This window comes from Leuciscus leuciscus (genome assembly GCF_965113295.1).
Source record: "Leuciscus leuciscus genome assembly, chromosome: 22".
NCBI lineage: Eukaryota > Metazoa > Chordata > Actinopteri > Cypriniformes > Leuciscidae > Leuciscus > Leuciscus leuciscus.
Window position 1 is genome coordinate 31,487,748 of NC_138746.1, and position 18,375 is coordinate 31,506,122.

At 44.7% G+C, this 18,375-nt stretch overlaps 1 protein-coding gene across 3 annotated transcripts in view; it reads right to left on the reverse strand.

Moving 5' to 3' along the window:
• The window catches only part of lrrc73 (leucine rich repeat containing 73), a 176,592-nt gene that overhangs the window by 150,943 nt on the left and 7,274 nt on the right, over positions 1-18,375 (reverse strand). Inside the window, exons 5-6 of one of the 3 annotated variants that reach the window (XR_014201758.1) lie at positions 5,782-5,977; positions 4,993-5,668 (exon numbers count right to left, since the gene is read on the reverse strand). Coding sequence is in view for 2 of the 3 variants with exons in the window: in XM_082154649.1 (XP_082010775.1) it covers positions 5,574-5,668; positions 5,782-5,977 (291 nt within the window). In the remaining variant the exon portion in view is untranslated. Of the gene's footprint in view, positions 1-3,297; positions 3,767-3,903; positions 5,669-5,781; positions 5,978-18,375 lie in introns of those variants that run through there. The other 2 variants (XM_082154650.1, XM_082154649.1) reach the window with 2 other exon arrangements.

Here is an 18,375-nt window from a genome sequence, read left to right on the forward strand (position 1 = left end):
TCCAGATATTTTGTCCACTGGCTCAGATCTCATTTCATTTCCATCAAGTTTCTTATATAGTTTAGACTAATGAGTATTTCATCATGCAGAATCCTTTAGCATACTCCTGTCAGTGAAGAGGATTCATTACTGCATTACCCACTGGAAAATTGGCCTTCCATTTGTCTCAGTTCTTTAGCAGCTCGGTAGATTGATCGGAGGCCGTTCATTAATTATAGACAATGATCTCCTTCCTTATTATTTGGCTTTCCTGGCAGCCGCTGTATGAGAGAGGAGATAGACACGACTACACTGGGTGTCCGTTTCCGCATTCGATCCCTGGCCGGAAATAGAGAGCTGCTTAGTCAAAGTCATGGAAGGGAACATTAGATGTCATAGTACGTGAAAACACATCTTATAAAGCCAAGTTTTCCCTAAATTGAGGTCCCAATGAGGAAACAAGCTTATAAATCATACAGGATGAGTTTTTTTGAAAATGCCAAAATGCAAAACCATGTCTATGGAGAGTCCCCACAAAGATAGTGAAACCGTGCGTGTGTGTGTGTGTGTGTGTGTGTGTGTGTGTGTGTGTGTGTGTGTGTGTGTGTGTGTGTGTGTGTGTGTGAGAAAACCCTAACAATGCACAGACTGAAATGGAACACTGTTTGTGCTTTTAATAATTAATATTTTTGTTGGCAATATAAAATGAACTAACATTGCAATTAGCATGATTTTAATAGTGAATCTGATTTAAAAAATAATGATTCTTAGTTAAAACTGAATAAAAAAAATCTATTTTACTTGCTTCAAATTGTTTTGGATATTATTTGTAAATATTACTGTTTATTACTATGTATTGTTACACACACACACACACAAACTATGTGTATTTGTATGGTATTCCGTATATATGTACGTGTGTGTGTGTGTGTGTGTGTGTGTGTGTGTGTGTGTGTGTGTATATATGTATGTATACATATATATATATGTATGTATACATATATACGTGTATGTATACATATATATACACACGTTTATGTATACATTACACATATATATACACACACACACACACACACACACACACACACACACACACACACACACACACACACACACACACACACACATACATACATACATATATACGTATATCATACAAATACACACAGTGTTGAAGGTGATATGCTCTGGCCAGACTCAGACTCTTATCATAAAAGAAAAGGTGCTGTGTAAATAAGTCTTGGCTGGAAGCTGCACAAAGCTTTTGAACTCCACATTACACTGGAACCCCTGTGCTGTGGATTCAATTATTGACTCAGCACAAACGCTTTTAATACCCATGTGCTATAACTGCATCTGAAATACTCAAAAGCTTGATTTCCTAAGAAAAACGGCTCTCTAAAAACAGCAGGCTTTTAACACATCACACCGCTGTGCGGAAGAGAAAGTGCAGGTTAAAAATGCATGAAGCACAAAGATCTGGGAACACTTATATGTGGATCACAGTTGTTCTAAATGGTATAAACAACATAATCATCTTTGCGCAGGAGCCGCTGTAACAGTACCGAAGCACTGAGACGTGACGCCGATGTGACTGTAATGGTAATGTCTGGCTTTTTTCACTGCGCTACGCCACTTTTATGCTTGGATGTATTCCGAGTAGGAGTATCGTATTCACGCTGCACAACTGCCTGAATCCAAATGAAGGAGACTGTGAAAAGATGGTGACATCAAACAGCATTAGAGGACATCAGACACCACACTGAAGCTTCTGAAGCACACACACACACACCTGTGTAATGGAAACAGACAGGTGTTCACTGGAGAGACAGGATCATACAACCTGTGCCAGCAATATATATATGACAAATAATCTACAGTCATTGTACAATGGCAAGTCACTTATTATTACGTGGCTTTTCAACAAATAAATAAATACATGAATTTATTTGAGTTTGAATTATTTAATAATTTCACTTTATAATTGCTTTCACTAGAAAACAATCGACACCGGATGAGCGGACTCGTATTACAGAATTGTCATGGATTATGGCGAATATAGGAACAGTTCGGTTACAGAAGTAAAAACTTTAAAGACACACCTACTGTGATTTCTGAGGTTGTTCATTTATTCCATATGCTTTTGTTGCCATCAACCACTTATTTTTTAAATAATCACGTTTAACAGCTGAAATTGTGGTGAAAATCTACATTACCCATGATAGTGTTGGATAAGTTACTCTAAAAAGTAACTTAAACAAAATAGTATAATGCATCAATTATTCTTAAAGTCCCCCTGTGGTGAAAATCAAGCTTTTAATGTTGTTTATATGTCTATGTGGTGTTTTTAATATGCTTTAAAGTATTAGTTCACCTCAAAATGAAAATTTTAAGACAAACCATGTGTAAGTCGACACCATTGCTGAGTATTTTCTCCTTAAAACTGCAGTGAACCAAAGACAGTCTCAAGAACGCGGTTTGAAATCGCTGGAGTTTCTGACGTCACAAACTACCTTGTAACCAATCAAACCAGGTGTGAGTGAGTGGAGGCGGGGCTAATTTGCATATTCATAGAACCGTGTATACTAAATGAGGCAAAGGCGTAGAGTTACATTCAAGCTATTTTAAGGCATGAAGAAATTTTTTTTTTTTCAAGGAAAAAACATTTAAATATATAATTTTGGTGATCAAAGATGAGTTTTAAGGGATACAATTATTGACTACAGGGGGACTTTAAATCCACTATTGTTTGATATAGAATATGGTCTATCATTTTGCAATACACTTAAAATATATTGTTTCTATAAATCTAATCAGCAACTTGAAATTATGTTTTATATTGTCCATCTTTTTTTATTTGATTGTCATTCGGAGTGTTTCATGTGAGTGTAGTTTTTCCCTCATTAAAGGCGTTAATTACAGTCTTGCGCCTTTGTCTGATTTTCAAATTATGGCTTTAATGAGGGGACAAACTAAAAGATGTTAACTATGCACTTTGAAATAACGCAAAATATGCACATACGAACAAATATTTAAGTACTGTAGTTTTAAAGCTTAAGGAGATTGACTGGATTATTCACAGTGCTTCATGGGAGTTAAAGAGCTCTTTTGGCACAGTTTGTTTGTTTCAATTCTCTGATTTGGTAGAGATTTCTTTGCAGACTCATGGGTGATGTAGTTTTCCACCAGAAATTCTGCTCTTAAACACAATTAAATAGTGTGGGCTTGTACGCGTGAAATCCACATGTACCAGATGTGGCCCGGGATCTGGGCCGACACTATGTTGCTGTCTGGGATGCGTAATAACTAAACCATTCCACTGCAAATTATGGCCATTCAATACTAACCATGTATATCTCTTTAATATAGTTCTTATCACAATATTTGATCAGACACAACAAGAACAAACAAAACAAAATCAGAGGAAAAAGCATTTAAAAAGATGTAAACTGATTTATTCAGGCATCAGGCCATCACATCAACCCTATACAGCTCATCTAACAGAGTATACTGTTATCGGTTAAATACTCATTTATAAATAGACTGTACATCTGTAAAATAAATAATTCACTATTGCGTATTATAAGTCACTTGGTGTTTAAGGTTTTTGTTCCAGCTTGGAACTGTCTTGCGCTAATTGCTACAGGTCATGCGGTGCGAGAGGTTGCGCTCTTGCAGTGGTCGAGCACAACACATAGGCAGCTCCAGAATCACATCTCTGTCTCTGCCAGAAAGCTCTCGCCCAGGCCTGATGTCATCAGGACCATCTGGGAGCTGGAAGAGTCTGGAAGGGTCAGAGACAATTTGGTAAATGTTTGAGATGTATGAAGAGGACAGGAAAAGGCTACTCCAGTTCTTAGTCTACTAAAGATTCTTCCTTGCAGGGATAGTTCACATTCTCTCATTTGAGAGACACCTCTTTTGTCCGGTGTATTTTTGGAGAATATCCTGGCCGCGCTTCCTCATATACACTACCAAAGTTTGGGGTCAGTAAGATTTTTTTAATGTTTTTGAAAGGCTGCATTTATTTGATCAAAATACAGTAAAAACAGTTATGTTGTAAATATTATTGCAATTTAAAATAACTGTTTTCTATTTTAATATATTGTAGAATGTGAATTATTTTTGTGATCAAAGCTGAATTTTCTGCAGTCTTCAGTGTCACATGATCCTTCAGAAATCATTCTAATATGATTTGATGCTCAAGAAATATTTCTTATCATTATCAGTGTTGAAACATTTGTGCTGCTTACTATTTTTGTGGAAATCATGATTAATGTTTTCAGGATTCTTTGATGAATAGAAAGTGCAAAAGAACAGCATTTATTTGAAATAATTGTTTTGTTACAATGTAAAAGTCATGTATTCATTTCTTTACAAGAAAAATCTTACTGACCCTAATGGAAATGAGAGGACACTGGGTCTTTCAGGCTCCAAAATCATACACACACACACACACACACACACAAAAACAAAAACATAAGTACCATAAAAGTAGTCCCTGCATCTTGTGTACAATATGCCAAATCAGTGTGGTGCAAAAATGTCAGCTTTCCTTCTGAAGATCATCTTGCCCAAGCTCTGAAATTGACTATAAAAGTCTTGTGTACTATAAAAATGGGGCAATGACATCATTGGCCCTGTTTACACCTGGTATTAAGATGTGTTTTGGTCGGTCGGATCACAAGTAGACGAGGGAGACGCATTCCTGTTAACACCTGTTGTTTTAATCCGTCTCTTTGGTCCACTTTCCACCATTTCTGTCCTGATTTCTTCGAGGGGAGGGTCTATGTATGGACTTTTTCAGATCTTTCGATCTAATGGATGAAATAAGCTCACGCAATTTACATATGAACGTGACCGGAAACGACGGAAAAACACACAGAGAACATCAGCTTTAGTTTCGGCTCGGACAGTCGCAAGACCAGCCGAACGCTGTGAGTGTGTGTTAGAAATCAGGAATGGTGAGAGAACATTGTGCTTGGTATGTTTTTCCACTTCAAACCAAACTTGGGTCTCCAGCCAATAAAGTTTAAATCCCGTCAGGCTAGCGCTAGAGTAGACGGTCTTTTGTGGCTGTTTGAACGCATTTGATCACATGAGCGTTTACACTACGAAAGCAATCCGGATGTGTTTTCTACCTCTGGAAGTGGTTGAAAGTGGACAAGATCAAAACATTTAGACCCCGTGTACACCTGTATTTAGCGTTGTCCACTTGTGATCCGATTGACCAATACACATATTAATACCAGGTGTAAACAGGCCTATTGATTGTACTGATATGGAGTACTTGTTTGACACTTTTAAGGTGGGGGTTTTTTCGTGTCATTTTGGAGCTTGACATCTCCAGTGCCCACTAACTTTCATTATATGGAAAGGAATGGTCAGGATATGCATCCAAAATTCACCTTTTACGCAAAAAGTCATACAGGCTTAAAGCGGCATGAAGCTGAGCGATGACAGAATGATCATTTCTGGCTGAACCCTTCCTTTAAAATGTATCTTTACTAATAATAACCACTAAGTCTAAAGACTTCAGTACATACAGGACAGAGAACTCACAACTTGGCAAATTTAAGAAATTAACATTTCTATTTCGTAAGTAGTAAATTATCTCTCCTAAATAATGCATGAGAAATGTGAATTTCTGTACTTCCCTTTTGCCCCAGCCTCTTAGAACCAGTTACTGCAGGAAAGTCATCCACAAACAAAGAGAGGAAGAGAAAGCGGGAAATCTAAGTGAAACAGTCTTGAAGCAAAGAGAACAGGCTGAGAGAGAGAGGCTGGGTCAGCCCTTACTGCTGTGGGGAACCCAGTTGGGTTTCTCCCTGGGGGTCACCGAGCTCCCGCGAGCCTCTCCGTCCTTATCTTCCTCTTCCTCGCCTTCGGAGAGGAGATCCGAGATCTGCTGCTGCAGCTCCGGGCTGATGTCGTTCTCCGCCAGAACCAGGGCACGCAGGCTGGTGGGGTAGTTCTCCACCATGTCTAGGAAGATCTGACCACAGAGGAACAAGGAAAGGCATGAGGAAAATAAATGTGCCCAAAACTGGGAGGAAATAAATACTTAAAAAGCAAATAAGGGTACGTTTACATGACAACGATATGCTTAAAACTGTGAAGTTTTTCCTATTTTTACATGACAACGATATGCTTAAAACTGAGAAGTTTTTCCTTTGAGTTTTCCGTGTACAGACGGAATTGTCAGAATGATCTCGATCCACACGGATCCGCGAAAACGACTAAAAACGCTGTATTCTACTGCCAGGACAGTAGATGGCGATGAAACACTCTAGACTGAACACGTATGATGTCATCGTCTTCAAAGATTTGCTTTTTGTTGTTCACATGGAGAGTTTTTTAAAAACTTGCACTTTGAAACCCATTTTCAAAAGTTTCTGTTTTCAGCCATTGTTGTCGTCTAAATGAACGGCCAAAACGCATAAAAAGTTTTACGTTTTTAGTTGAAACAGTGTAGTATAAATAACCCCTAAATCTCATACCATCATATCATAAACAATCCGGTGGCAGCAACTATCTGGTTGACACGCCAACATTTTTGCACCTTAACGCTAGTTGCTACCTGTCATAAAATGGAAAAAATAAGTCATATTGTGTAGCTGCCATACAAAATCATGTCGGAGGAAAAAGTTTGAGTTTTTTGGGATTCCATCAAAAAGATGAGGTGAAAAGCCCTGATCACACCAAGGCCAAAACATATAACGATAACTAAAAATAAAGTTTTAAAGTGTTGAGGTCAAAGTAGACGTTCGCCTATGTAGGTTCAGCAGGAAGTGAGACTGTTTCAGCTGTTCTTTCTTTCGGGAGACAATAACTCCATTTATCTACTTTGATCTTTGAAACTTTGCAGGCTTTTTACATTCACAGACAGCTATATTACACACTGCATGAAAGGGAATATCTGAAAAAGCATAATTGGGGCACTTTAATAATAGTTTCAATTCTATGAGAAGAGGGAGTCCACACCACATCTATAATGTTAGGCTGCATAGATTAGGTCACCTGGAACCGGGAACACTCCCCATAAATCCTGATGTACTTGTTACATCATAAGAAGGATGGCGTCTACGCTAATATTAGTCTCTCTGTTTATCCCGAGGTTTACCGCAGTCCGCCGGATCCAGGCCGTATACAGATCTGATCTAACTATAGACTAAACGCGTGATGTGCATGTGCACGCCGTCTGCGTTTTTGAGGTTTGCGCAGAGATAACCTTTTTTTCAAAACATTTCAAGGTTTGCACCTTGGAATCTATTTCAGGGTTTGCGTGGAGGGGGGATTATGGTGTGGGGTTGTTTTTCAGCGGTTGGGTTAGGACTAGTGCTACACGATTGATCATATCGCAATCGCGATGTCAAGCCTACGCGATTATATGACGCAAAATGCTGCGATTTTATATTAAATAAACAAATTAGCGCTGTTAACGCAATTAACGCAGCATCTGTTAATTTTTGGCATCCTTTGGCTAGTGTTACATGATCCCGCTCTTATTCATACAAATGCTTTTAAACCATTCATGCGCGATAAGACAAAAAAGAACGCGCTGCCTATGAATGTCCTGGCTGTGACACACAGAAAGACTCGCGCTAATGTCGTGCGTGCGCACAAAACAGCATGCCAGAATACAGTTCTCTTTCGAGCTTGAACGAACAATAACACACACAATTATGCCAAAATGTCTTTTTGTCGAGTATCTTCATAACATAAGAGTAGTCTTATGATGAATGTGAAGAGTTGTGACTCGTGAGAGAATGAGGCGCGTGTGAGATCCGCGTCTCTGACAGCAGCAGCTGGTCTTAAAGGGACAGTACACAGTAGCCAGTAATTATATCTGTCGCTAAAGTTAATCAAAGAACAAAGGGAACAGAGAAAAACACTCACTGCTCTTGACTAAAGAACTTTTTTCTTTAGGCAGATTATCACTAATCTGTGTGTGCATTTATTTTCCTTGAGAACCAAGCAAGTTGACTCATGAAACCATTTGTTTATTATATCGCATATCGCAATCGCAATCGCAATATTGACCTCAATTATCGCAATATGACATTTTCCCCAAATCGTGCAGCCCTAGTTAGGACCCTTACATCCAGTCAAGGGAAATCTGAATGCTTCAGCATACCAAGACATTTTGGACAATGCTATGCTTCCAGCTTTGTGGGAACAGTTTGGGGAAGGCCCTTTTCTATTCCAGCATGGCTGTGCCCTAGTGCACAAATCCATGGATGAGTTTGGTGTGGAAGAACTTGACTGGCCCGCAGAGCCCTGACCTCAACCCCCCTAGAATTGAGATTGCGAGCCAGGCCTTCGTGTCCAACATCAGTGCCTAACCTCACAAATGCTGTACTGGATTAATAGGCATTAATTCCCACAGAAACACTCCAAAATGTTGTGGAAAGCCTTCCCAGAGAAGTGGATGCTGTTCTAGCTGCAAAGGAGAGACCAACTCCATATTAATGTCTATGTATTTAGAATGCGATGTCATTGCAGTCCCTGTTGGTGTATTGGCCAGGTATCCCAATACCTTCGTTTATATAGTGTATGACCTGTAAAGTCAGTAGGCGCATTTCCATTACATATCTGCGCAAAACTTTTGCGATTGTTTCTAAATGTCTACAAAAAACGATTGCGAAATGACGGTGTTTCCATTAAACGATGTTATGTGACTAAAACTTAATTTTTTCCTCTCGCGATAAGTAAAGTCATTCCAAAAACCATGGCAACGGACATTGGTAGGTTTATGTACAAATCATTATTATTAATCGAAGGAGATGTATGTGTGTTTTCCAAGCATTAATGGTAAGGAACGACCCTTATACTTGAGAGCGGCACATATGAGGTGTTTCTGGGTGTTTCTCCCTCAGATCTGCTTCGAAATCTTGATTGTGGCATTTATTTGAGGTTTAGAATCCAGTATTCCTATAATAGTTGAGTTTTATATGAATTTAATAAAGAACTCGGTCTCGTATTCTGTCCAAACACACCACGTCATCTACGCCAGGTGACCTGTAAATGCGCAAAAACAGTTTCCATTGCAGTTTTGCGTAGTATTTCTTTTTCGAATTGCCTGAAAAACCACCCGTTTTACGTTTTTGCGAGTGTAAAAACTTTTTTGCGATAAATGGGAGTTTTTGCAAAAATTACGTGTTTCTATTAAAGGGATACTCCACTTTAAAATGAAAATTCTGTCATCATATACTCACCCTCATGTTGTTTCAAACCTGTATGAATTTCTTTCTTCTGCTGAACAGAAAGGAAGATATTTAGAAGAATGTCCGTAACCAGACAGTTTCTGGTCTCATTGACTTCCATAGTATATTTTTTTCCTACTATGGAAGTCAATGAGACCAGAAACTGTCTGGTTACTGACATTCTTCTAAATATCTTCCTTTCTGTTCAGCAGAAGAAAGAAATTCATACAGGTTTGAAACAACATGAGGGTGAGTATATGATGACAGAATTTTCATTTTAAAGTGGAGTATCCCTTTAAGCGTATTTTCGATTCACAATTTCAATTTGCGCAATTTGAAGGGTAATGTAAACGCGGCTAGTGTCTTCTCTCGCCTCTGGCTCCCTGTGAGATTCAAATGTTTATCGGGATTCTCAGCGTAACTGCCCAGAACCAAGACACTTTCAGTGCTGAAAACAAAATGAAATTAGCCAGAAATATTCAATAAATAAACATGCAATGAAAGGAAGTTTAGCAGTATTAAATGAATGATTGGCGTTCCAGTTTCCTTAAGGTGCGGTTACACTAGCGAAAGTGGGTAGGAAAGTAGCGATTACCTTGTATGCATCACGCATAATTTATCACTGATTTAATTTAGAAAATGGTTGAAGTGGAAAAAGAATAGGGTTTAGTGGGCAAAAAGCTACTGTCTGTTGTCAATAGCGTAGCGATGTATGAAGCACAGCTAACAGCGAATCACTTTCAAACCAAGCAGCTTTCTGTCAACGCTTTCTGTCAAGAAATCCCGAACGCGTGGATCACTAATGAATCGACTGGGTTTTTCCGGTGAAAATTCGCTGAGCAACAGTAAACGACACTGGGCCTTTAAGCTCTAGCTTTTCTGCAGTCATTTGCATAATAGATTGTGTTGCTCCACATTATCATCAAATCAGTGCAATGTTCGAATACTTAATAATCATGATACAGATTATTATGACTGAAAAATTATAATTTCAAATTATTATGACTGAAATATTATTACAGTTTAAAATAACCTTCTTTTCATTTGAATATATTGTAAAATGTAATGTATTCCTGTGATCAAAGCTGAATTTTAAAGCACAAATACCCGGACGACCTACTACACCTGCTGAGATTCTGCAACCAATGAGCACTTTACCATCCAGTGGCATCAAGAGAGATGAGGAGCTATCAAGTTCTCTATCAAAGACTTCATGGTGTCTTTTCAGGACAAAGGTCCAAACGTTGTAATTACAGCCTTCATGAGAGGACCACACACACTGGAGAACAAACACTCAGATCACAAATAAGAAATGTTCTGTACAACCTTGCCCTCTAGTGGAGAATTATGAAGACAAAAACCCTCTAATTATACCTCCTTTCTACAGTCCCAAAGGATGAAGAGAAGGTTTTTAAACTAAGGAATGGTTCATCCATTTACTGATGTCATATAGGTCATGTTGTATTGACCCTGTGGTGTTTTCTTTCTTCCATGAACACAGATAACATCTCATTTTGTGCTTCATAGAAGAAAGATAATAACATGAGGCTGCAATGACATGAGGATGACAGAGGTATTATGGCTTAAAGTTGTGCTTAATCCATTATTTTCCTCCACAGTGCTATTTTTCAGCAGGTGGTGATAGGATTACTCATGTGGTTTATGAAGTGCATATCTGATCTACATGCCCAATCTCCTTTCAATTGCAAAATGAATGTAGCCACTGCAGATTACCTTTTATGCATCACGCATAATTCATCACTGATTTCATTTAGAAAATGGTTGAAGTAGAAAAAGAATTGGGTTTATTCTTGCAGAAATCAAAGTGAACTCCATGGCAGGGTCTTTTATATATATATAATTTTTTTTAAAGAATTGCAATCTAACAGGCATTGATACACGTTTTGGAGTGCAACTAAATATCATACGATGTTCTAGCTTAATAGAATAAACCCAAACATGAAAATTCTCATCATTTACTCTCATCATTTCTTTCTTCAGTGGAATTGTGAAGAATAATATGTCATCAGGATATTCTTAAGACATTTTCACTATACCATTCAAACGTTTGGAGTCGGTTCTGCTCACCAAGGCTGCATTTCATTGAACAATACAGTAGCCTAATATTGTAAAATAATATTACAGTTTAAAATAACCTTTTCATTTGAATATATTGTAAAAGGTAATGTATTCCTGTGATCAAAGCTGAATTTTCAGCATTATTACTCCAGTCTTCAGTGTCACATGATCCTTCAGATTTGCTGCTCAAGAAACATTTCTGATTATTATCATCATGCTGCTTCATATCTTTGTTTTTCTGGTTTCTTTGATGAATAGAAAGTTCAAAAGAACAGAATTTATTTGAAATAGAAAAATCTAGCAAAATTAGAAATGTCTTCACTGTCACTTTTGATCAATTTAATGCATCCTTGCTGAATTATTTAAATTTTTTAAGCGTACTGACATCAAACTTTTGAACATTAGTGTAACATTTATGTTCCACAGATGAAAGAAAGTCATACAGCTGTTGAAATATGGAGGGTGAGTACTTTTTTTAAATTTGTTTTACAACAAAATGAACCATCACTGAACTTTACTTAAAGGGATATTCCACTTTTTTTGGAAATAGGCTCATTTTACAACTCCCCCAGAGTTAAACAGTTGAGTTTTACCGTTTTCGAATCCATTCAGCCGATCTCCGGGTCTGGGGGTCCCACTTTTAGCATAGCTTAGCATAATGAATTGAACCGGACAAGACCATTAGCATCTCTCTCAAAAAAATGAACAAAGAGTTTCGATATTTTTCCTATTTAAAACTTGACTCTTCTGTAGTTACATCGTGTACTAAGACCGACGGAAAATGAAAAGTTGCGATTTTCTAGGCTGATATGGCTAGGAACTATACTCTCATTCCTGCGTAATAATCAAGAAACTTTGCTGCCGTACCATGAGTGCAGCAGGCGTAATGATATGACGCAGCGCCTGAAAATAGTCCCCAGCTCAGTAGCCTATTATCAGGCGGCATGCGCTGCGTCCTATCATTACGCCTGCTGCACTCATGGTACGGCAGCAAAGTTTCTTGATTATTACGCAGGAATGAGAGTATAGTTCCCTTTCGTGGTCACTCCGAGTTACGTCGGATGACGACGATTGGGGTTTCGCTTAGAAGCCTATCACCTTCGAGTATATAAAACGAGCCAATGGCAATGAAATGCCATGGGTCTGCGGAATTTGCATAGCGTAACTCCGCCCGCCGCAGGGGGTATAAAAGGAAGTACGCTGGCACAATGCAGATATGTTTTCGCTTCGGAGCCAAGAGTTTTCTTCACTCCTACAAGCTATTCTGTATCATCTTCACTCTACGAGACGAGCTGCTCTTCAGTGTGTTGGTGTGACGGCGTGTTCCAGCGAGATCGCATTGCCTGCTGCTTATCTGTGCAGTGATCTGCCGACAGTGTGTGTGTTTCTCCCTGGGCGCTTCAGCACTCTGCTGAGCTTTTCCTCTCTCTAAAAGAGCTGCACGCGGCACGTCTTTTTCAAGACGGCTCGCCCGTGTATTTACTGGATGTGGGCGCGTGATTCATCTGCCTAACGGTCACGAGCGCTGTTTCGCGTGTTGGGCTGATTCACGCTCGGCAGCGCTCGTGGGTGAGTCACGTTTTCTCTGCGGGAACGTGACCATCGCGATGTTTATAGATCGAGACTCAATGATCCCCGTGTGGGTAGAGTCCCCTCTGCCACACCCCAATCTATCTCTTCCTCGAGAGGGGATACTTTGGCTGGTGGCCAGGGTGATCTGAGGGTTACAGTGTGGCATAATACCGACGAGCATTCCTCGGGCCACGCCCCCCTCCACATCGCAAACCGTGGGGCTTCCGTGTGTACCTGGTTCTTCTTAGGGACCCAGTGTTTTCATTCGGGGCTCCAGCAGGTGGTGTCATGTCACTCACAGCATCACAAGGCGGGCTTGATTCCTCTGGAAATGAGGATTCGACTGCGTTGCCTCCCTCTGGAGTGTCAGCGTTAGTCGAGTCAGATCCAGAGCTGATGGCCATGCTTTCCCGGGCAGCTGAAAGCATCGGCTGGAGTGGCGCCGCCCTCCCCCTGAGCGCTGTAGGCTTCCCGGATGTGCATCAGGACGCTTCCGGCCCGCGGGCGTCCTCCGCCTTCGCTGCACTCGATCGCGTGGCGATCATGGGCTGTATGTTCTCTGTCACTATCGTGGCACAGGCATGCAGTGCTGTGTGTCGCCTTCGCCTTCGAGGCAGTGCTGACTCGGGAGTTCTGTCGGAACCGGCCGCAGTGGAACGCTAGTCCTTCCCTGGCCAACACTGACAGAACGCGGAAACTCGACCACGCCCCCTTGCTGGGACGCTATGCCTCCCATGCCCGGCTTGGTCGTTCCGCCGCGCACACTACTGACCTCGCTCTCGGGCGACATCGGTACCTGCGTGATCCTGGGTCAGGTGGTGTCCACTAGAGTGGTCCAGACATGGGCTCAGCCAGGTTGATGTGAGGGGGTCTGAGAATTCATTTTCTCAGCTCCCTCATGTCCCAGGCTGGGCTCCTCGGCGGTGTGGTTGAGGACTGTACCCTACAGTTTTTGACCCCCCCCCAGAAGCAGACTGAGGCCTTCTGCACCGACGGTCATCCGTCCGTGCGGTCTCCTTAGTCTGCTTCCCGCCGAGGCCACCTCCATGCGGCTCCTCCCCTCGGGCCTTCACTGGCCCTGAGCAGGAGGAGGTCGCAGGAGGGCGGCGCTGCCCGTCTCCGCCCCTTAGACTGCCACGCCAGCCTAAGCAGCACTCTTAAAAAGCCCCGCGGCCCGCTAAACGCCAGGCTAAGCGGCGCTCCTGAGACGGGCAGCTCAGGATTGGCTTTCTTTTCTCTACAGGAGGTGGTAGCAGGGCCACTCCTTCCCCCGGTGGAGGGCCGGGGGAGAATCTTTTGTTCTCCACTCCCCGCTGCTCGTCCCACGACGGGCAGCACCCTAATGTGGTTAAAGAAAGAATCGAAATTCCCAATCCTGAGCCTACAGAGTCAGAGGGCCGCAGTGCGCGCCACCCTCGGGTCCCGCCACTGCCGCCCTCCTCTGTCCCAGAGGTCTGGGATGACAGCACGCGCCGCCCACGGGCCACGCTCCTCTCATCCCCCTCTGTCGCCAGACCCCTGCCAGAGCACGCCCCCGTGGGACGCGCGCCCTCCCCTGGCCTCCTCTGGCAGGACGCGGTTAATGACCGTGCCCCCGCACAGGGCCGCGATGCCACCCTCGCCGGTGCCGGTCATTCCGCCTCGCTGCCCCACCGACGGTACGTCTGTGGTTCGTATGACCCCGCTGGTGCACTTTCTGGAGGCCTGGCTAGAGCTTCCCAGACTGTCCCGCTGGGTCGCGAGAACCATCAGGCTCGGCTACGCGATTCAGTTCGCGCGATCTCCTCCCCGCTTTAGCGGAGTCCGCTTCACTATGGTCGGTGGCAATGCCCCTGTCATGAGAGCGGAGGTCGTCACCCTGCTGGCGAAGGGTGCGATCGAGATTGTCCCTCCAGCCGAAATGAGGTCCGGCTTCTGCAGCCCTTACTTCATTGTACCCAAGAAGTCCGGTGGGTTACGGCCAATCCTCGACCTGCGCGTCTTGAACCGCTCCCTTCACAGGCTGCCGTTCAAGATGCTAACGGCCAAACACATCCTCCAGTGTGTGCGGCCGCAGGATTGGTTTGCAGCGATCGACCTGAAGGACGCCTACTTCCATGTCTCCATTTTACCTCGACACAGACCGTTTCTACGGTTTGCTTTCGAGGGGCAGGCATGCCAGTACGCGGTTCTCCCTTTCGGGCTAGCCCTGTCTCCTCGCGTCTTTACGAAGGTCGTCGAGGCAGCCCTTGTTCCCCTTCGGGAACACGGGGTTCGCATCCTGAACTATCTCGACGACTGGCTTATCCTAGCTCACTCTCGAGTCCAGGTTTGCGAACACAGGGACCTAGTGCTCCGGCACCTAGTCCGTCTGGGCCTTCGGGTCAACTGGGAGAAGAGCAAACTCTGCCCCGTGCAGAGGATCTCTTTTCTCGGTATGGAGATCGACTCGGTCGCCATGTGCGCGCAGCTTACGAGCGAGCGCGCGCAGTCACTGCTGACTTGTCTTCGTCAGTTCGAGGACAAGAGTGCGGTTCCACTGAAACTTTTTCAGAGGCTCCTGGGGCATATGGCATCCGCAGCCGCAGTAACGCCGCTGGGATTGCTTCATATGAGACCGCTTCAGCTTTGGCTTCGCGATCGAGTCCCGAGGTGGGCATGGCAACACGGCACGCTCCGAGTCCCAGTGACTCCAGCCTGCCGTCAGACCTTCACCCCGTGGGCGAACCTCAATTTTCTACGGGCCGGAGTGCCCTTAGAACGAGTTTCCCGGCATGTTGTTGTGTCAACAGATGCCTCCAACACGGGCTGGGGCGCCATGTGCAATGGTCATGCTGCCGCGGGCTCCTGGACAGGACCCCAGCGCCTTTGGCATGTCAATTGCTTCGAGTTGCTGGCTGTACGTCTCGCCCTGCACCGCTTCCATGCGCTGCTCAGGGGCCAGCACGTACTAGTCCGATCAGACAATACCGCAACAGTAGCGTACATCAACCACCAGGGTGGTCTACGCTCCCGCCGTATGTCGCAACTCGCTCGCCACCTCCTCATATGGAGTCAGAAGCATCTGAGGTCGCTTCGAGCCATTTATATCCCGGGACACCTGAACCAGGCGGCCGACGAGCTGTCTCGAGTTCGGCCTCTCGCTGGAGAATGGCGACTCCATCCCCAGACGGCCCAGCTGATTTGGGATCAGTTCGGCGACGCACAGGTAGACCTGTTTGCCTCCCACGACTCGTCCCATTGCGACCTGTTTTACTCCCTGACCGAGGGCACGCTCGGCACGGATGCACTGGCGCACAGCTGGCCGCGGGGCCTACGCAAGTATGCGTTTCCCCCAGTGAGCCTTCTTGCGCAGACCTTGCGCAAGATCAGGGAGGACGAGGAGCAGGTCATTTTGGTTGCCCCGTATTGGCCCAACCGGACCTGGTTCTCCGAACTAGTACTCCTCGCGACAGCACCTCCCTGGCCAATTCCTCTGAGGAAGGACCTCCTTTCTCAGGGACGGGGCACCTTATGGCACCCTCGTCCCGATCTTTGGAACCTCCATGTGTGGCTCCTGGACGGGACGAGGCAGGTTTGAGTACCCTACCACCTGCGGTGGTGGCTACGATCACTTCCGCTAGAGCATCGTCCACGAGACATGCCTATGCGTTGAAGTGGAACCTCTTCGTCAACTGGTGTTCTTCTAAACATCAAGAACCCACGAAATGCCCGATCAGTGTCGTGCTTTCCTTCCTGCAAGAAGGGTTGGAGCGAAGGCTGTCTCCCTCCACCCTGAAAGTGTATGTTGCCGCCATTGCCGCACATCACAAAGCAGTTGATGGTAAGTCTCTGGGAAGGCACGACCTGATCGTCAGGTTCCTGAGGGGAGCGAGGAGACTAAATCCTCCTCGTCCTCCCTTCGTACCCTCTTGGGACCTCTCAGTGGTTCTAACTGCCCTGCAGAGTGCTCCATTTGAACCTTTACAGTCAGTGGAGCTTAAGTTCCTGTCAATGAAGACAGCGCTCCTGGTTGCATTGGCCTCCATCAAAAGGGTAGGGGACCTGCAGGCATTTTCGGTTGACGAAGCGTGCCTGGAATTCGGGCCGGCTAACTCTCACGTGATCCTGAGACCCCGGCTTGGATACGTGCCCAAGGTTCCTACCACACCCTTTCGAGACCAGGTAGTGAACCTGCAAGCGCTGCCCTTGGAGGAGGCAGACCCAGCCTTGGCACTGCTCTGTCCAGTACGCGCCCTCCGTGCTTACGTAGACAGAACGCAGTGTTTCAGGACCTCAGACCAGCTCTTTGTCTGTCATGGTGGGAAGCTGAAGGGAAAGGCTCTCTCAAAGCAAAGGTTATCCCACTGGATAGTGGATACCATTGCTTTGGCATACCAGCAGCAAGGTCGTCCGTGCCCCCTTGGTGTGAAAGCCCACTCCACACGTAGTGTGGCTTCCTCTTGGGCTCTAGCGCATGGCGCCTCGCTAACAGACATTTGTAGAGCTGCAGGCTGGGCGACACCCAACACATTCGCGAGATTCTATAATCTCCGAGTAGAGCCAGTTTCTTCTCATGTACTCGCTTCAACCAGCCGGTGCTAGATTCTGCTCAGGTGTCTTCGCTTGCTCGCCATTCCTCTCCACGGACGGGATACGTGCGATATTTCTCTCAGGTGAGTCTGATAAGCTCTGAGTTTCCTCCAGCACTGGTTACGTCAACGCCTGAGTTATGCCAATCTGCCATAACGCAGCTTTTGCGCTTGACTAGGTGCCTCCATGTGCATGGTTCCCCCTCTGGGCGACCCCCACATGTGTATTCCACTGTAAGTCTCCTTGTGAGCGTGTGTCTTTCCCTTGGCAAGCCACCTTGCCACCCCTGGGGTTTAAAATTCCACCTGCGGCTGGACACCCCAGTGATTTTCCATATGCAGCCCTCTGGGTCATATGTGTATTCTAAGTCCCCCCCATCAATGGCTGGGCATAATTGCATATTTCTCTCTGGAGATATGCTTCCCAGTGTACCTTGGTATCCCTGTGTTAAGTAGGACTCCTTCGTTCGTGCTAGTCTCACAACAGGGAGCTCAGACTTACGCAGGGCACTGGAAGACAGCCGAGGTGGCGTGATTAGACTGGAACCCCAATCGTCGTCATCCGACGTAACTCGGAGTGACCACGAAAGGGACCGTCTCGGTTACGGATGTAACCCTCGTTCCCTGAGTGGGAACGGAGACGTTACGTCTTCCTGCCACTTCCGCTGTACCGCTGAAAAACGCCTGGGGCTAGTCTCGGCTCCTCAGCGAAGACATATCTGCATTGTGCCAGCGTACTTCCTTTTATACCCCCTGCGGCGGGCGGAGTTACGCTATGCAAATTCCGCAGACCCATGGCATTTCATTGCCATTGGCTCGTTTTATATACTCGAAGGTGATAGGCTTCTAAGCGAAACCCCAATCGTCGTCATCCGACGTAACGTCTCCGTTCCCACTCAGGGAACGAGGGTTACATCCGTAACCGAGACGTTCCTAGCCATATCAGCCTACAAAATTGCAACTTTTCATTTTCCATCGTGTCTTAG